Genomic DNA, 17,711 nt, shown 5'->3' with positions numbered 1-17,711 from the left:
TGGAAGCACCTGCCCCCTCCCCCTTGCCCGTTAAACACAGAGTGACACCTGTGCTGTAGGCCTTCTCCTGTAAGTCACGAGTGAACGTGCCTCACTCCCGCTGGCTGTGGCAGAGTACTACAAGGCAGAACTCTTCCATGGAGACTTGAGGGGTTAAAGACATTCCCGGGGAAAGCCCCTGATCTTTCATTCCATTTTCCCACGGGCTTATTGAAGGTGAGCTGAGAGCAAGACCACAGCCATGTTGAGTTGAACCAGCCCTGGGTACGCAGAATGAAGCCGGCTTTGGCAGTGTCCTTGAACTCAGCTTGAGTGTAGAATGCTAACTGCTGTCGGAGCCCTCTAGCCTTCTCAGCCATTATCTCCGGAAGATGAGGAAGAGTTGAAATTTTAATATCAGAGTCTTAAATTATAGAATTCTTCTCTAACGTTTTAATTGTGCCTGGCGTCCTTGGGCCGTCACGTGTTGTCAGAATTATAGCCCACTTGCATGCCGGCATGTCACCTGTAATTAGTATGTGTACAGGGACTGAGCATCAATGTCGTGTGAAAAATTGGAGTTATTTGAGCACCTGAGTTTCTGGAGGCGCTCCTGGGCTAGGTCTAACAAAAATTAGCTTAGCTTCACTAAGCTCTCTGCTCCTCTTGGAGGGATTATTGATCAGGCTCAATAGCTTCAGAGCAAGAACCCCGTATTTGGAGGGAACATGAATCCCCCGTGTAACTGACCAGTCCCCAATGGATGGACACATAGGCTGGGTCTGTCTTTTGCTACAAGAAGCAGCAAGGCCGTGAACTAACTCCCCGTATTCCCTGATGGAAGCATCCCCTATGTGGATGGTTGCTATGGGGCAGCTCTCTCACAACTCTTCTGGTCTGGCCCCTGGGCCCTGCCCTTCCCAGCCTGGCTTCTCACCTGGATCCAGCGGTCGCCCCGGTTCACATACTGGAAACAGACCTTCAGTTCACAGTTGGTTTTCTCGACCAGGTTCTTCACCTCTTTCAGGAACAGGTAATTGTCCTTCATGCTGAGGAGTTTGGGGGAGGCGAGGAGGGAGGGTAAGGAGAGACCCAGGTCCGCCCCACAGAAGCTGCACTGTGCCGGGCAGATGGACCATCGCCCGGGCTCTCTGCACCCTTGGGAACGGCTGCCAGAACCCAAAGTCGAGTTCTCTCTGACCCTACCCACTTGTGTGGTCTTTTTCTAAGTCACGAGCAAAGCCTCACCCCTCTAGGTGCCTCAGATATTTGAGAGGAGCTATGCCCACTGAAGAAGAGGAAGACCTTCGACAAGACTGGTCGGCACAGTGGGCAGCAGTGGGCTCAAGCATGGGGTGTTGTGGGGACGCTGCCGGACCAGGCAGGCTTTGGGTTTGTTGTACACAGGGTCGCTTGCTGGGGGTCGGAACTAACTAGGGGGCACCTAACAGCATCCCCGGGGGAAGACCTTTGACAAGGTGGCTCGACACAGTGGCTGAAACAACGGGCTCAAGCCCCACAATTGTACGGATGATGCACGGATTGCGCACAGGGGTGCTGTGAGTCCTAACGATGCCAGTAACGACGGTGGCGGTGACGTACCTCAGAGGAGTGCAGTGCTGCCTAGCATTTGGGGACAGCGGGTGGACCCAGGACCTGGAGGACCCCAGCAGGACAGTGAGACAGTCTCCTGTAGGCACGTCTCACCTTGCGGTGTCTGCCTAGCACATGACAACCATTGCTATGACGTCTATTTAGACCCATAGTGACCCCTACAGGACAGAGTCGAACTGCCCCACAGGGCTTCCAGGGCTGTAATCTTTCCAGTGGCTAGTGGGTTTGAACCGCCAACCTTTTGATTAGTGACTGAGCACTTAATCGCTGCCCCACCAAGGCCCCTTAAGCCAGTGGTTCTCAACCTGTGGGTCTTGATCCCTTTGGGGGTCGAACGACCCTTTCACAGGGGTCTTCCGATTCATAACAGTAGCAAAATGACAGTGATGAAGTAGCAACGGATATAATGTTTTGGCTGGGGGGTCACCACCACACGAGGAACTGTATGAAAGGGTCGCAGCACGAGGAAGGTTGAGAACCACTGTCTTAAGCACATACTAGGTGCTGCAATTCTGAGTACCATGAGTTGAAGGTCTATTGCACAGGAGGCTCCAAACTGCGCGGCAGGGGACGGGGACAGAGAGAGGACAGGGTGGCTTCCAAGCACAAAAGCCTCACTGCGATGCTGCCCCGTGGGCATTCAGAGAAGCTGAAGCACAGAGAAGCCACGGGGAGGCTCCAGGTTACACCGATGGCCCGTGAAAAAGCCAGGATGCTAACTCAGGCCCACCTGGCCCTGAAGCCTCGGCTCTTTCTTGGTCACCACTCACCAGCACACGAACACCGACACCGGAGGCAGGATGTTGGGCGTCATGATCCACGGAGCCACCCGGAATACCACGGTGTCCGTGAAGATGGGTGTCAGGGGGATCCCCTGGGGGTGAGAGAGAGGGGGGATCACAAAGGTTCATCACCATGCTTCCGAAGAGGGTCAAACTGATAACTTCAACAAACCCACCCCAAACTCACTGCCATCAACATCAAGTCTATTCCGATTCAGCACGACCCTACAGGACAGGGCCGAGCTGCCCCTGTGGGTTTCTAAGACTGCTACTGCATGGGAGTGGAAGGCCTAGCCTGTCTCTGTGGGGCGGCTGGTGGTTTCGAACTGCTGATGGATGCTGACCAGCCCGACCTGTGACCACTAGCCACCAGGGCTCCAAATTGCTCACAGCGGTACACAGTGAGCACTTACTGTGTGAATGCCAGGCTCTGTGTGAATCAGGTGCACCTGCATTGACTCGTATTGCTTGCGACGATCCCAGGGCAAATAGAACCCTTGTGACACAGAGGTGGACACTGCGCCCCAGAGCTTTAAGTCAATGTCGCAGGCCACACGATGAATTAACCTGGAAGGTTCGGTGCCCCACACGCTTAACTACCACCCTGAGCAAAGTTCTCTTCCTGAAACTGACCACAGGATGTGTGAGCCAGCCCCGAGCCCGAGGAGCTGCTTCTGTTTTGGCTCTGGGCACCCTGCCCTTTTCTGGGTGTAAGCATTTTAAAGCTGTCTGCTCGAAAGCGCCTACATTCAGATGAGTCTTTTGTTAAGGAAAGGATCGGCAGCTTGTCTGGAATCTGAGAGAAAAGGTGATATGACGTCAGGGTTCATTTGAGTGGCTCCTTTGAAAAGCAACACCCCCCGCTCCTGGCAGGGGAGATGGGATGGGAGGCGTGGGTCCTGGAGGGGACGGGGAGGGGGCCAGGGGCGCGGCTTGCCGCAGGGCGTCAGGCTGCTGGCTGACTCTCTGCAGGTCTCAGTCGGGGCGTCTGAGAGACTCAGGGTCAGGCTGCTCCGGACACAGATGGCAGCAGAAGCCCCTTCCCCACACCGGCTCCTGCCAGCACCCCCTTTTCTATACTCATGGCGTTCTAAGAGCATGATGGGGGCTTTAAAAAATTCTTATTTTAAAATTATGCTTTGTTGTGTTTGGGGCTTACATAGGCAGTTAGGTTGTCCTTGGACAATTTCCACACAAACTGATCAGTGACGCTGGTTACATAGCTTCTCGTCTTTGCCTTGGAATAAATGTTGACCTTATCGGCTCATATAGATTAAAAAAAAAATAGAGCTCCCGATCTAATGGGTTATATCCCTTTTTGTGTGTGTACTCCGATTTTAAGTTAAAAGGTGGCCTCAGAGGTAGCACACCGTCAGGTCAGCAGCGGCACCCTGCACCCTCCCTTTCCGTGGAAAGCAGCAGTCTCAGTCCGTCTGAGGCTTGTCCCTGTGGGCGCCACCATTCTGAATGCCGTGTCCCCCGAATTGGAGTTCGTACAGGAGCCATGCTGAGTGTTATTGTGTTAAAGGAAGGGAGACAATCAAACAGAAGTGTGGTTCTGAAGGGGTGTGGCTGAGAACAGAGGAGAGATGGTGCCTGTCGACCTTTACCAACTGCTCTGAGAGGGATCACGTTCAAGGTCCTGGAGGGAGTGGGAGAAAAATGTGGAACAAAACTAAAATCATAAAAACAAACACAAACCAGGCTACTGGTTGGAAAGAGACTGGTAGAACCCCTAAGACTGCAGCCCTTAGTCAGCCTTCAGGTCTGGAAATGAACTCACCCCTATCGCCCACGTGTCAGCCAAACAATAGTCAGGTTCTAGAGGGAGACAGTGACCCCCGGAGGTACGCACCCTGAGAAGAACCAATCTCTTGAGATCCATGGTGCAGCATCCCCGAGGGCTAAGTTCAGGAAGTACAGAAGGAGGAAAGCCCTGGGAGGACGTGGGATAAGCGGGGGAATTGCAACCAATGATATGAAACAAGATGTGTATGGATTGGTGAATGGCAACCTGCTCTGTAAGCCCTAACCCTAATCCTAGCCTTAATCCTTCCCCCAATTTACAATGAAAAGTAAAAAAAAAAAAAGAATAACACACTGAATACTAATGATGGATGACCAGATGCGATGTGGGCTGACATCAACGATAACATACAGGAAGAAACCAAAGGTCATGAACAGAGAGAGGAGCTCTCTCAGCTTCTCCGCCATCCCGACTGGTGGCTTCAGGTTGTCACCATGTCTTCTCATGAGACTTTTGGGATCAAGAGAATCCTGGCCAAGAAACAGAAGCAGAATCGGCCATTCCCCAAAGATTCGAATGAAAACTGGCAATAAGATCAGGTACAACTCCAAGAGAGGACATTGGAGAAGAACCACGCTGGGTCTGTCAGGAGCTCCCCCGCCCCCTCCCCCAGGGATGGCACACATGGCCGCATTTTCCCAGGCTCACGAGCGGTCTGTCATGCTGAGTTTAATGAAGACTTTTGCCACCATCTGATCAATTGAACTTGCATTGGCAAATATCTGGTTTCTTCCTTGGTTTTTATGCTTCCGCATGCAGAGTTTAACAATACATAACGTGAGGCCATTGGTTTGTGTGAAAAAAAAGATACAAAAAGGAAAAAGGACCCGACCAGTGTCCGGAGAGCCTCTGACACTTGCTTCTGGTGGCTGCAGTGAGGGGAAAGACGGATGGTGTACCAGAGCTGGACAGCAGCGCTCAATGGGCAGTTAGAGACGCAGACGAAGTCACGTGTTACCATGAAATGTCCAACGACCTGGAGTTGGAAAGCCCACATGGTAGAGCCTGCCTGGTGGTTCTCAGGAAGCCTTGGCAGCACGGGGATGCAGTGCTGGGCTGCTAAAGGAAAAGCTGGGGGTAGACTCCACCAGCCACTGGGAAACGACGGGGCTGTTGGCTCCTGTACGGATTGGCAGTTCTAGAAACCCAAAGGAGCAGTTCTATTCTGGCCTGTAGAGTGGCCATGAGTCAGAAGCTACCAGATGGCGGCTCCCCCTCCCCCGCCCCCCAAGGGGAAGGTTTATGAGCAAATTATTGAATGACCAGGAAACATCAAAAGAAGATAGAAGGAATACAGAGTCACTGTCCCACAAAGAATTGGTCAGCTTTTAACCATTACAGGAGGTAGCATATGACCCAAGAATTGATGGTACTGAAGGAAAACACCCAGGCTGTACTGAAACATTGGCAAAACCAAACCAGATAAACCCCCAAGGCACCAAGAATTGGCAAAATACCAATGGGAAGGTTTCACCACACAGATGCAATGCTGGCAGTGCTTACGTATCTGTCAAGACATTCGGAAGAGAGGGGTCAAACTTAGATGGCCAACCGACTGGTGGAGACCCATAGTTGCGGCCATTCCGAAGAAAGGTGGCTCAACAGCATGCAGGGATCATGGGACACGGTCACATGCAAGTGGTCTGAAGATAATTAATAAATAGTTGCAATAATACATTGACTGAGAGCTGACAGAAATTCAGAAGAGGACGTGTAATGGAGGATGTCAAGGGTGATAACAGATGGGTCTTGGCTGAAAGCAGAGAGTACCAGAAAGACGTTCACTTGTGTCTCATTGACTACACAGAGGCACTCAACTGTGTGGATTATAACAAACTGTGGATACAGTAGCGGAATGGGAGTTCCAGAACACTTCACCGTGCTCATGTGGAGCCTGAACATGGGTCAAGAAGCAGCCATCAAATAGAACAGGCAGAAACGGTGTGGCTTAAAATCAGGAGAGGCACGTGCCAGTGTTGTATCTTTTACCACATTCATTCCCTCTGAGTGCCGAGCAAATCGTCTAAGACGCTGGACTCCATGAAGAAGAACGGGCATCAGGGTTGGAGGAGGCTCATGAACAACTTGACGTATGCAGATGACACGATTTTGCTGCTGAACATGAAGAGGACTTGAAGCGCTCCCTGATGAAGACAAGCCTTCATGGATTGCACAGCAAAAGTAAACATCCTCTCACCCGGATCAATGAGCAACATGAGGGGATTTCATCTCACGTGGGTCTATATCCATGCTCATGGAAGCAGCAGTTGAAAAATTAAAAAACTGTATTGTATTGGGCAAATCTGCTGCATTAGACCTCTTTAGTGTCAAAGAGCAAAGCTGTCACTTGGAAGACTAAGGGACGCCTGATCCAAGTCATGGTATTTTCAATCATGTCATCTGCATGCAAGAGTTGGACACTGAATACCGAATGTACCACGGGCTATCAGAAGAATGAATGCATTTGTGCTGGAAGAGAGACAGCCGGAATGCTCCTTACACGTGAGCAGGGCAAGACTTTGTCTTATGTATTTGGACATGCTATCAGGAGGGACCGGTCCCTGGGAAGGACATCACGTTTGGTGTAGTAGGAAGAAACCCCCCCCCAAAAGACCAACAACCAAACTCACTGGCACTGAGTTAATTCTGACTCGGGGCGACCCTTCTAGGACAGGGCAGAATGGTCCCTGAGTTTCCTAGACTGCACCTCTTTACAGGAGTTGCCAGCCCCGACTTTCTCCTGCACGGCACCTGGTGGTTTCAAACCGCTGACCTTGCAGATCGCAGCTCAACCAGGGCTGCTGGTGGAGTAGAGGGTCAGGAGAGAGGAAGACCCTCCATGGGCTGAATGGACACAGGAGCTGCAACCCTGTGTCCCAACGCAGCACGGTTGGCGTGAGGCCTGGCAGGTTTTCATTCTGCATGCACTGGGCTGTCGTGAGCCGGCGTGAACTTGACAGAGTCCACAAGAACAGCAATGATCTGCCTCTGCACGTGCGATGCTGGCATTTCGCTTAGCCACCGATCCCCTGGCGGGCACTTTGCACGTTTCGTTTTTTGGGGTTGTTGGTCTTGTGAGTAAAGTTGCCACGAGCCCAGGAGTGAGTCTACCGCTCGCGTCCTGACTGGTCACAGGACCGTTCTCTTTCCAGTTTTCGTGGAAGTACTTCCTGAGTGAGAACTTTTCAGATTTGGATACTCATAGCCTTCGCACGCCCCACCCCCACAAGCCAGCAGTCATATACTCCTCTTGCTTTTTGCTTTACAGAGAAGGGAAGCCAGGGCATGGATCAACAAGCCCTCCAGCTGTTGTGGCGTCAATTCTGACTCATGCCACCCCATGGGGTCAGACCGGAACCACGCTCCACAGGGTTTCAATGGCTGGTCTTCCAGAAGTAGATCACTGAGAACCTTTCTTCTGAGGTGCCTCGGGTGGATTGGATCCTCCAAGCTGTCGGTTAGCGGCCCATTGCATTAACTGTTGGTACCACCCAGGGACACCCACGAAAGCCCGGGGAGATGAATTCGCATGGGCAGTGTTTCGTGGAGGTCCAACCAGGATTCCGATCTGGGTGGTTCACGCCATCCTCGTGAGTGTACGCTAGACTTAGCCTCCCCCTCTACCAGCCCACAGTGTCCTGCCTCAAGGTGGGCCATGGGCCAACAGGGATCCCGAGGCTGGGACAGCAGCCAGGGGCCTCCCCAGAGCTGAGAGAAACAGGGTGGGCAGAGGCAGGGGTCGGGGACAGCAATCACACCCTGGGATGGGGAGCAGGCACCGTCCTTCTCCCCTTGACTCCCCAAAGCAAGAGCAAAGGTACTTGAGATGTCTGCTACAGGGTGGGGCCTGGCATGGGACGGGGCTCGATGGTTTGGCCTGTGGTCAGAGTGGTGTGACCCAGGGTGGTGGGGGGCGGGGGCGGGAAGGAGTGGAGGGGTCAGAATGTGCGCATGACCTCACGTGAATGGCCTAGGTGAGCCTTCGTGCTAACCAGGGAGGTTCTGTGAGAACTGGGCCCTCACTACTGCAAACAGAATGTCGGAACCCCTGACTCAGAGGGCATTCCTGGGGAGTAGGTGCAGTCAGTCAGGAGGGACACAGCTCAGAGGACCCTGGAAGACCCATGGGGGTGGGTGGGTAGGGCCTCTGGGCCTCCCAGTTGGGTCTATTTTTGGAACTTTGAGGAGAGTGAAGCCCCGTGTGGATTCCTGCGAGTGGTCCTATGAAGTAGTGGCCCACTCCCTATATAAGGTGACCAGACATCCTGCTTTTGGCGGGACAGTCCCGATTTTTAACAATTGTTCCCGTGTCCCGCGGCATTTTTAAAAAGTCCCTATTTTTGGAAAGAATGCACCACAAGCTAGGGTATAGGGTTTTCGGCTGCCATGTGGCTATTTCACCAGGATATGAGTTTTATCAATGGTGTCCCACTTTTGTCCCGCTTTATCAATGTTGAAATCTGGTCACCTTACTATAGGACAGGCCAACAGAAAGTTTTCAGGTCAATTCATAGCAAATGCATTGAATTTCTACTCTGTGGCCAGCCTGAGCAAGAGCCTTCAGGGGAGCCGAGATGAGCCAAATACAGCCACGGTGGGTTGCAGACAGCCATGTCCCCTCACCTCGGCCATATACTCCAGCAAGCTGACGTGAATGGAGACCAAGCCTGAGAAGCCCTCGTCGGGGAACCGGAGGCCTTCCACGAAGAACAGCAGCTCCGCGGAGCCACCCGTGTATTTGACCACGTGGTAGAGCTTCCGCCGGCCCAGGATGTGTATGTAGCGCTGGCCAAAGAATGGGTCTGCAGAGAAAACAACCAGGGTGAGAGCCCAGCCACCGGCAGGAAGAGGTCGATAGGTGGGATCATCGATGGGGAGCAAGATGGCAGAGTGACTTGCCCTCTGGCTGCAGACAGAAAAGCACAAGCAGGAGAGGCCACCCCAAGGGTGGCAGCCTGGCCACTGCCAGCATCTCAGCACTGCTGTGCCCAAGCTCTTGGCACTGAGCCTAACAGCCTCTCCGGCCCGGGCTTCCTCGGTCTCCCATGAGTGGCAGAAGGTCAAGGGATAGCAGACAGTAAGTGAGCAGGTAGTGGGTTCAGGGGAGGATATTATTGCTCCTATTTTACAGATGAGGAAACTGCGTCTCAGAAAAGGTGAAATGGCTTGTCCAGAGTCAAATGGCTCACCGAGGGCCTAAGCAGGGACCCCAAGGCCCCCTTCTCTTTATATAAAAAAGTACAATGTAGCTATTTGTACCCCCCAAGCCCCTTCTGTATCCCGAGAGTCACACTGGTTTGCAGCAAGGCCCGTGCATGGGACTCTGGCCGCACATTTCTTGGCTTAGGAAAAGCAAGTTTCCTGCCCCACTCCACCCCTCCAGCTTTTTACAGAGCTGTCCCGTCTGCTTCAAAACGTCACCTCCCTCTCTCCTTCAGGTCTTGGGGGTGTCACTCCTGGGAATCCTGTGCAGATTTCCGAGCGAGGGGCTCTAGAGCTGCCACCGTCCCTTCTGCCCCACCACAGCCCTTCTAACCAGGTGTGACCTCACGTGCCTAACTGTGCGTCCTGAGGGCAGGGACAGTGCCTGCCTCACCTACTTGGCAGGCCCAGCCCAGGCCCAGAGCCTGCACAGGCAGTGCTTAAAGCATGGTGACTGGATGGACATATGACTCCCATGTCACTCTTCATGGGAGAGGCCAACAGAGAATTTTCAGGTCAATTCATAGCACATGCGTGGAATTACTATTTTATGATGAGTGTGGGGAAGGACCTTCAGGAGAGATGGAGATGACCAAGATGCAGTCTCTGTGGGTGTCAGAGCAGGGCTCAGCAATGAGAAGATAAAGTGGGGTGGGCGGCGATGTGGAGGAACTGTAGGTGAGAGGAAGAGGGGAGGCCGAGTGGAAGCGTCTGTGCAGAGGAGGGCAGCAATCGAGACGCCCTTGCAGGTGGCAGGGACAGGGTGCGTGGGGGCGAGGAGATACTTGCATTGGCAAAGGCATGGAGGCAGAAGCCTACACATCTCCAGAAGGAGCTTCTTTATGCCCTGGAGAGCTGGAAGGATAGAATCAGGCTCAGCATAGCATGGTCGTCAGCAACAATGGGGACGGTTAATGATCAGTCACCCAAGGGTTAGACTGCATAATAGAACTGTTCTTCTGGGCGCAAGCAACATGCTTCATGGACAAACCAGGAAGCGCTCGACTAGACTGCAGTGCACTGTCTCACAAACATGTCGAGGGCCACCAGGCACCAGCAAGGGGCGGTTACTTTAGTAGGTATGACTTCCAGTGTCAAAAAAACTTGGGTTCAAGCCCAGGTTCAAACTCTGGTTCTTAGTGGCTGTTGAGTTATCAAGACCCCATGTATCTTAGGGTAGAACTGGGCTCTGTAGGGTTTTCCAAGAAGACCACCAAGCCTTTCTCCTGAGGGGCTTGGGGTGGACTCTGACACCCCAACTTTGCAAGGAGCAGCCGAGCATGTGAACACTTACACCACCCAAGGACTTCATGCCGGCCTCCTATACTCAAGCCTCACATTCTGAGTCCCCGGGGACTCATCTGCTAAGTGGGGATGCCAAGGTCTACATCACAGGGTCACCCCAAGATAAAAGGACATGACATTGGTATCAGATGGAGGGGGTCCCTGCTGTGGTTCCGGGGGATGACTCAGTGCTCCTCAACTGTGAGACTCCCCACCTTCTCAGGCCCGTCCTGTGGGCTACTTCCAACAGAAGGCTGGGAATCAATAGCCCCCCTGACCCCGGCTTACGCGGCTCTCACAACTGAGATGGAGAGAGTTGGACACACCGAATGTCCCAGGCAACTTGACACCGGCCAACACGGAAGGGGAGAGCCTTCTCATCCAGCAACGGCATGTGCCCTGGGGCTCAGACACTGGTAGGCCCTGCTTGATCTGCATCATGAAAGCTATCCTTGCCCAGGCCCCCAGGGCCTCCCGGGGCCACATTGGAACTGATGCCATGGGGAGAGACTGGGCCTAGAAAGCCAACTTGCTCTTTTGCATAAGTGGCAGCTGCACAAGCTTCTTTGGGGCGGATGGTGCCTCTGCCAGGCTCCAGGGTGGGCGAAGGACTGGCCCTGGGGAGACATTCTAGTCTGTCTGCCGGCAGCTTTCTCTCTCCCTCTGTGGCCCATGGCCGGTGAATCACAATGCGTCTCTCTCCCCTGGTCTCTTTCTGGTGGCTTGGGCCAGCTCCAGGCAGATCGATTCTGCGGTGGGAACAATCCAGCCATTGTCCTTAGGAGCCTCCTTCTTGTGTCCCCAGCTCGATGCAGACTGATCTGAGCATGGGCGGCCCTCTCCGCGGGCACCAACAATGCTCCTCTATTGAGCTGTCCACGTGCCGCCCTGACCTCTCACCCTCTCCTTGGGCCCAGCCGGCCAGCTCGACATAACCCATTGGCCACTTTGGAGCAATTCCACCCACTGAGCAGCTTCCTTGATAATGTGACCTACAGACTTGGCTTGCTGGTCACAGGGGACACTGCGTGCTCAAACCTGGCAAGTCCCAGGCAAAATGGGGTCACTTGGTGTGGGGAACAGAAGGATTTCTCTTAAGTTGTCTCCCCAAAATATATACCAGACTTAGCTGCTTGAGAATGACTTGTTAAGGCAGCGAAAGTAGTTCAGAGGTTATTCTCCCCAACATCGGCCATCTAGAGCAGCCAGACTGTAGGTCTGACTCACCCCAAATAGGGCCCATTCCTTTCTGTTATTGTTCCCTCGAAGCAGTGCCCATAGGCAAGCCCAGGACCACTCTAAGATGACTAAGCTTAGGTTACTATCTTACCACACATGCCCCCCTATTCCCTCCTCTTACTATTGCATATTCACCCCTAGGTCATCCCCCTCCTATTGCTTGCATGCTTCCCAGGATAGTAATTGCCTGCTTTATTGTATGAGACACCAAAATGGTCAAACCTGTTCAAGGATGAATTGTATTGCTCCTCTCTATGATGCATGATGCTGTGATGTATCCCCCTAAAGTAATATGATACGTGGTTAGCAATAAATAAGGAGAGCTGCTTCCCAAGGGGGGCGGCTCCCAAGAGGTGGGTGGCCGAGGGTGGCTGGAGATGGTGACTAAGGAGGATGAAGCAGCGGCTTCTTCTCTGACGGCTAAGTCCCCTCCACGAGGACCATCAAGCCGGGCTGAGGTGAGCAATGTTGCTACGTATCATGTAATGTGTCTGACTGTATTATTGTAATAACTCTCATGCTCTTGATGTCTTTAACATAATACTTATATATCTCAACCGTACAATTGTGCATTACTGAACCCAGAAGTAGTATTACTGAACCAGTGAGTTCAAGCAGAGGGTGGGGGCTGGTCCCCTCACCCCTCCATCAGTGTCATTTATTTTTTTTAATTTAATACTACAACTTGGTTATTCCATCACGGTAGGAAGGGGTGAGGCTCCAACTTTTGGGGGACTGTCTCTGTGGGGTGGAATTGATAAGAGTAACTGCAGGGGTCAGATCAGAAGCTTCGGGGACAGTGAGTGCGTCCCATGAGGGAAGGACATCAAAAGAAAGGGTCAGGGTGGTCGTGCTATTTAAGAATGTAACTGGTCACCGACTTGCACCCGTAGCAAGTGCTCAACTCGTGTAGGTTTATCTGTGTGTATACCCCCCACCCACACTTCTTTTCTTTTTCTACTTCACACGTCCTACAACTAAATCATCCAACCATTTCAGGGAGGTCCGTGCAATCTTCAACACATCCAACTTCAGAACATTTTCTGCTCATCCTCAATGCTGTTCGACCCCCATTTCCCCATCCTCCCTCCCCTGCCTGCCCCGAGCCAGCTACTGTCTGTACAGAGCTTCCTCTCCTGGAATTCATACACAGAAAATCAGACAACACTCAAACAGAAGCCTTCCCCCCGCCCTCTAAACCCCAGCAACGACTGGGCAAAACACAGAAAAACCTCCAAGACAAAGCACAGAACATTAAAAATGGAAACAACTTTAAAATGGGCCCCAAAGGAGATCAAAATGATAAGGTGTTGCATGTTAACCTAACCACACCATCGACTTTACAAGGCGCTCTGTCTGATAGCAAGGGTATTCACATTGCTAGGCGGTGTTCAGACGGGATTCATAGGCGGCTTAATCCATGTGGGGACCTTGCAAATGGATCGTGGGCTTGCTGTATACGCATTCAATAAGAATTAAAAGAAGAAACCCCAGAATTCCACATTTTGTGGGTGTCTCTTATGCGATCGCCACTGTCTCAGGAACCATCACTCTCCACAGGACGAGCAGCCCAGATAAGACAGACACTGGAGAGGGGGCATCCCGGAAGTTGCAGTAAATAGCTCCTCCTTTTTCTTGCTGGCTCAGGACTTATCCCAGAGGGCCCGACAGGGGACCACGTTACAGTGCCCTGCTCGAATCCATTTCTAATCACAAAAAGAGAAAACCGCTCCATAATGTCCCAACGTGACTATGAGCCACAGGTCTCTGGGATGGGCCTCCCCGATGCCCAGGCTGCCCTGGCATGCCATGACACCACAGTCAGGGAACCCCAGATCAAGGTCCTGCCTGCCCCCCTCCTGCCCCTGCTGACTGCCCTTCCCCCAGTGGCAACCCTGGCCTGCAACCAGGTAAACATCAACATCTCTGGCCCCCTGGGGCATCGGAGCCGACCTGACAGCTGGGGACCTTCCAACCTGGGTGAGGTCACTGTCTGGGCTCTGGGTGGCTGAGAAGGAGCCTGGCCCTTATGTGGCAGCTATCTACCGCTGTTCTGCTAACTCCCTTCCTGAGGCGAGGGCCCAGGGCCCCCGGGACCAACTCCTCACGGCTCTCGTGGCCTGTCCAGAAGGGGCTACCTGGGCTGGGTCTGAAAGCCTGCCCCCCCCCCCCACCAGGCAGTGGGCAGTAGGGGCACCCCACCCTGCACTATCACAAGCACAGTTGCCTTTTCGGCTGAGACAGCTTTTAAATACATAAATCAAGCCTTGACAGTCCCTCCTTAAAACCCTCTAATGGCTTTCCATTGCACTCAAAATACATTCCACACCCTCTCTGCATGCTCTGGCCCCTGCACAGCTCACTGACCTTGTCTCCACCTCCTTTCTGCATCCCCAGTGCTGCACCCAACTGGCTCCTGCACATGCTGTTCCCTCGGCTAAGCGCGTCCTTCCCTTTGTCTGCGGGTGGCCGCTCCTTCTCATTGCCTGTGTGGGTCTCAGCTCACCAGTCACCTTTCCTGACACCCCCCGGTCCTCAAGACTTGGGTCACCTCCCCTCTGCCCCTCCCGTTTTCTCTTACTTGGTCTCTTCCCCTGCCTTCAATGGGACTACTGGTTCAAAGGTCTCCCTGACTACGCTCAGCTCCTCGAGGACAGGATGCCGTTGTCTTGGTTCAGTGGTAGAATTCCCCTGCTCCATGCTGGAGACCCCGGCTTGATTCTTGGCTAATGCACTTCAAGGACAGTCACTGCCCAGTGGAGGGCTGCACGCCCCTAGCCTGGTGTAGCTTCCTACGGCGGACTGGGAGGAAAGGCCTGGAGATCCAGAAAGACAGAGCTGGAGCAGGCTGGGATGAGGAACCTTCTCTATGGCAGGAGTCCTCCCACCACCCAGCGGGGGCCCAGGGTGTCCTGCTGCCCCAGGGTGTCCACAAGACCCCACGGTATCTTCAGGGAGTCCTTACAATCTGGAGGCAGGTTTCAGCTCCAGGATGTCTGAGATGCTCAGAGGCACCTGTTGGCTGCAGATCTCAAAAGCCCTTCCTCCCCTGGGTCACTGGGAAGCAGGTTGTGGGTCCCACCTAAACGCCCCAAACAAACGTCTGAGCTGAGGAGGACTATGCCCTGGTGGAGCGTGGTGCACCGGCCAGCTATGATGACGAAGAGGAGGCCCTGGGCCGTGCTGAGCAGTAGGCTGGGGCCTTTGAGTCCAGGAAGATGTGCCTCACTGGAAGATCTACTTCCCAAGCACACAGCCATTAAGCACCCTGTGCACCCCCAACAAAATGATCAAACAAAGAAAAGAAAGTCCTACGGAGGGAGCACAGGCCTATTCTGATGCACCTTGAGCTGCGTTCACACCAGGTCCATATCCCCAAGAGGGCTGTCCTGGTCTTCTCCTGCACCTCGAGGGGCCATGGCTGTGAGTCCCCGGGGTGGAGGGGGTGGGAAGCAGGTGGCTTTGGGGGATGGTGCGGGGGCCCTCGGGAGCGCTGAGTGGATTGGGGCTGCAGGAGGGCGGGGTTGGGGCCACTCACTCTCCACGTAGAACACGCCCACTTTGTCCGCGTCGGATATGGGGATGGACAGCACAATCTCGTACCCGGCTGGCAGGCGGTCCGGGCCTTTGGTCCGCAGGACCATCTGGGACATGTCCTTGAGGTCTGTGGGCAGATGCAGCAAGGAGGTTAGCTCGAGAGCCCCTTGCTGGCGGCTCTCACCTAGGCAGGAAGGCACCAAGCCGCCCTGGCATAGCTGTACCAGGGCACTGTGGACAGTATGAAGGAGAGGAAACACCAGTTCTCGCCCCCCCTTGCCAGAGAGAGCCTCCTAGGAGCGGCTGGTTTTCTTTTTACTGTGTGTGTGATTTTTTTAACCAGTGGCCACTGAACTGCATCTACAGTGTAGGCTGCTTTCAGCACGAGGGGCCATTCACACCCCATCCCCAGGAGTCCCGGGCCCACACCAGCCTCAGCCCTGGACTTGCCCTGGTTGTTGTCCTGGCTTCCTCCCTTACTTCCCCCACACTGCCTGCCCCTGAGCCCCCGCCTCCCTGGCCCAGGCTTGGGCGTGTTGTCACCTTGCTTGCTGTAGACTTTCTCGTCACTGCAGTCCTCCTTGGGCAACCAGGGCAATTCGCGGTCACAGTTCACCAGCAGGATGGCCCCCTGGCCCTCGGGACCCCAGGTCCAGGATGACTGAGGGGGCAGGGAATGAGGTCAGTACCATTTCCTCTACCTTCTGAGTGATAGTCCCAACCCCAGGGCAGACCCTGCTGGACATCTGGCAACCTAGAGCCTGAACTCTGAGGTCGGGGAGGGTCAATGTGAGAGCTCAAGGCAAGCTCTGGAGGCGGAAGCGACAGAGAGAGGCAGGAAGGCACGGGCAGGCTTCCGGCTGGTGGAGGCAGAGTGCAGGGAGGCCCTGCACCGGGCAGCCAGAGAGACCCTCAGGCAGAGGTCCTGGACTGGCCCTCGGCTCCTCAGAGGAGTCAGAGGAGATGCTTGGAGGGAGCGACACCCAGCTCTCTCCTGACATGTGCCCAGTGTTGCAAAGTCATCCGCCTCCTACCCTGTCACTGGAGTGAGGCCGGAGCCAATGCCACTAGATCGTGCTGGGCCTTGCTTTAAGATCTGCCAGGGCGCCCTGGTGACTTGGGATTAGGCCCCAATCCTGGTGTGGCCTGCAAAGCGCTTTGGGACCTGCCTGCTCTCCACCATATCCTCTCTCCCTCCACTTTGCTAGACTGCTTCTGCTCCTGAAGACGCCAACCCTCGATCTTTGCCCAGTTCTGCTGCTCCTCTCTAATCACTGTTAGTCCCTCTTCCAGGAAACCCTTCTGAGTCTCCAGACCACAGCGGCCTCCCTGGGCTGACTCCTACGGCAACCCACGAGCCCTTGGCAGGAGGATTTAGGGCCATTGTGATGACATGACACGGACCGTGCCTTCTCTGTTAATGTGGCATCTCCCCATCTCCAGCCCACAGCCTCGGGGCTTCCTCAGGGCAGGGGTGCACCCCTCTCATTCTTTCTGAAACTCCAGGGTCTGAGCCAGGACTGATATAAATGAGTGACAAAAATCTGAGGACGTCACTGACCCCGGTGAGAAAGTTGGGCCAAATGCAGGTCTACAGGGCTTGGTGGCTTCACCAAGGTCACAGAGTCCTTGGCAGCTTGTGAGCCTTTGCCCCAGGACTGCTGGGCTCCAAGGCCTTGGTGGGCTTGGCTGCCACGGGCCTTGGCTGAGTCCCCGAGAACATATGCACAGGGCTGGCCTGGCTTCTTACAGAGGGTGGCACCCTTGGGAAGGGAGGGCCTAGGTGGTGCTCCCTTGAAGAGCCTGGGAGAAGAGGGCCTCTCAAATACTCCCGAGGTCTCCCTGTCCTACGTTCAGTGAGTCTGGGTGGGCTGTGAGACCCTCGACTTCTCACTGGTTGTGTTTATTTCTTCTAGAAAGTATCCATCTATTTTTAACCTAGTCTAGGCTTTGGGCTGTTATTATAAAAGTAACACATGCAATGTGGCCGATGTTGAAATGACCCAGAAGGACAGAGATGGCAAGGAGTTTCAGCAAGGGCCTTGCAAACTGGTGGTGGTGGTGGTGGTGGTGGTGGGGCACAGGAAGCAGAGAGCCCGAGAAGACAATGTGACCTACACAGGTGAAAGATGCATGCCAGGCTCCTAAAAGCAGGCAGAGAGACATTAACCATGACAATGGTTGCTTGTGGGGAAGAGGACGGAGCGGGCAGTGCAGGATACAGGGGACGGATGAATGAGTGAGGGCCTCAATCAATGGAGGCCTTG

At 54.0% G+C, this 17,711-nt stretch overlaps 1 protein-coding gene across 1 annotated transcript in view; it reads right to left on the bottom strand.

Annotated features, from left to right (window-relative positions):
- LOC101652617 (protein-arginine deiminase type-2) overlaps positions 1-17,711 on the bottom strand; it is a 56,623-nt gene that overhangs the window by 14,236 nt on the left and 24,676 nt on the right. Inside the window, exons 5-9 of the mRNA XM_004705400.2 lie at positions 15,988-16,105; positions 15,446-15,571; positions 8,806-8,984; positions 2,364-2,467; positions 917-1,028 (exon numbers count right to left, since the gene is read on the bottom strand). Of these exons, the coding sequence (XP_004705457.1) occupies positions 917-1,028; positions 2,364-2,467; positions 8,806-8,984; positions 15,446-15,571; positions 15,988-16,105 (639 nt within the window). The remainder of the gene's footprint in view (positions 1-916; positions 1,029-2,363; positions 2,468-8,805; positions 8,985-15,445; positions 15,572-15,987; positions 16,106-17,711) is intronic.

Source organism: Echinops telfairi, unplaced genomic scaffold (genome assembly GCF_000313985.2).
Source record: "Echinops telfairi isolate 266 unplaced genomic scaffold, ASM31398v2 ScPeMD7_7457;HRSCAF=8495, whole genome shotgun sequence".
Classification (NCBI taxonomy): Eukaryota; Metazoa; Chordata; class Mammalia; order Afrosoricida; family Tenrecidae; genus Echinops; species Echinops telfairi.
Note: the sequence above shows the minus strand (reverse complement) of the source record. Positions and strands in the feature narration are given on the sequence as shown.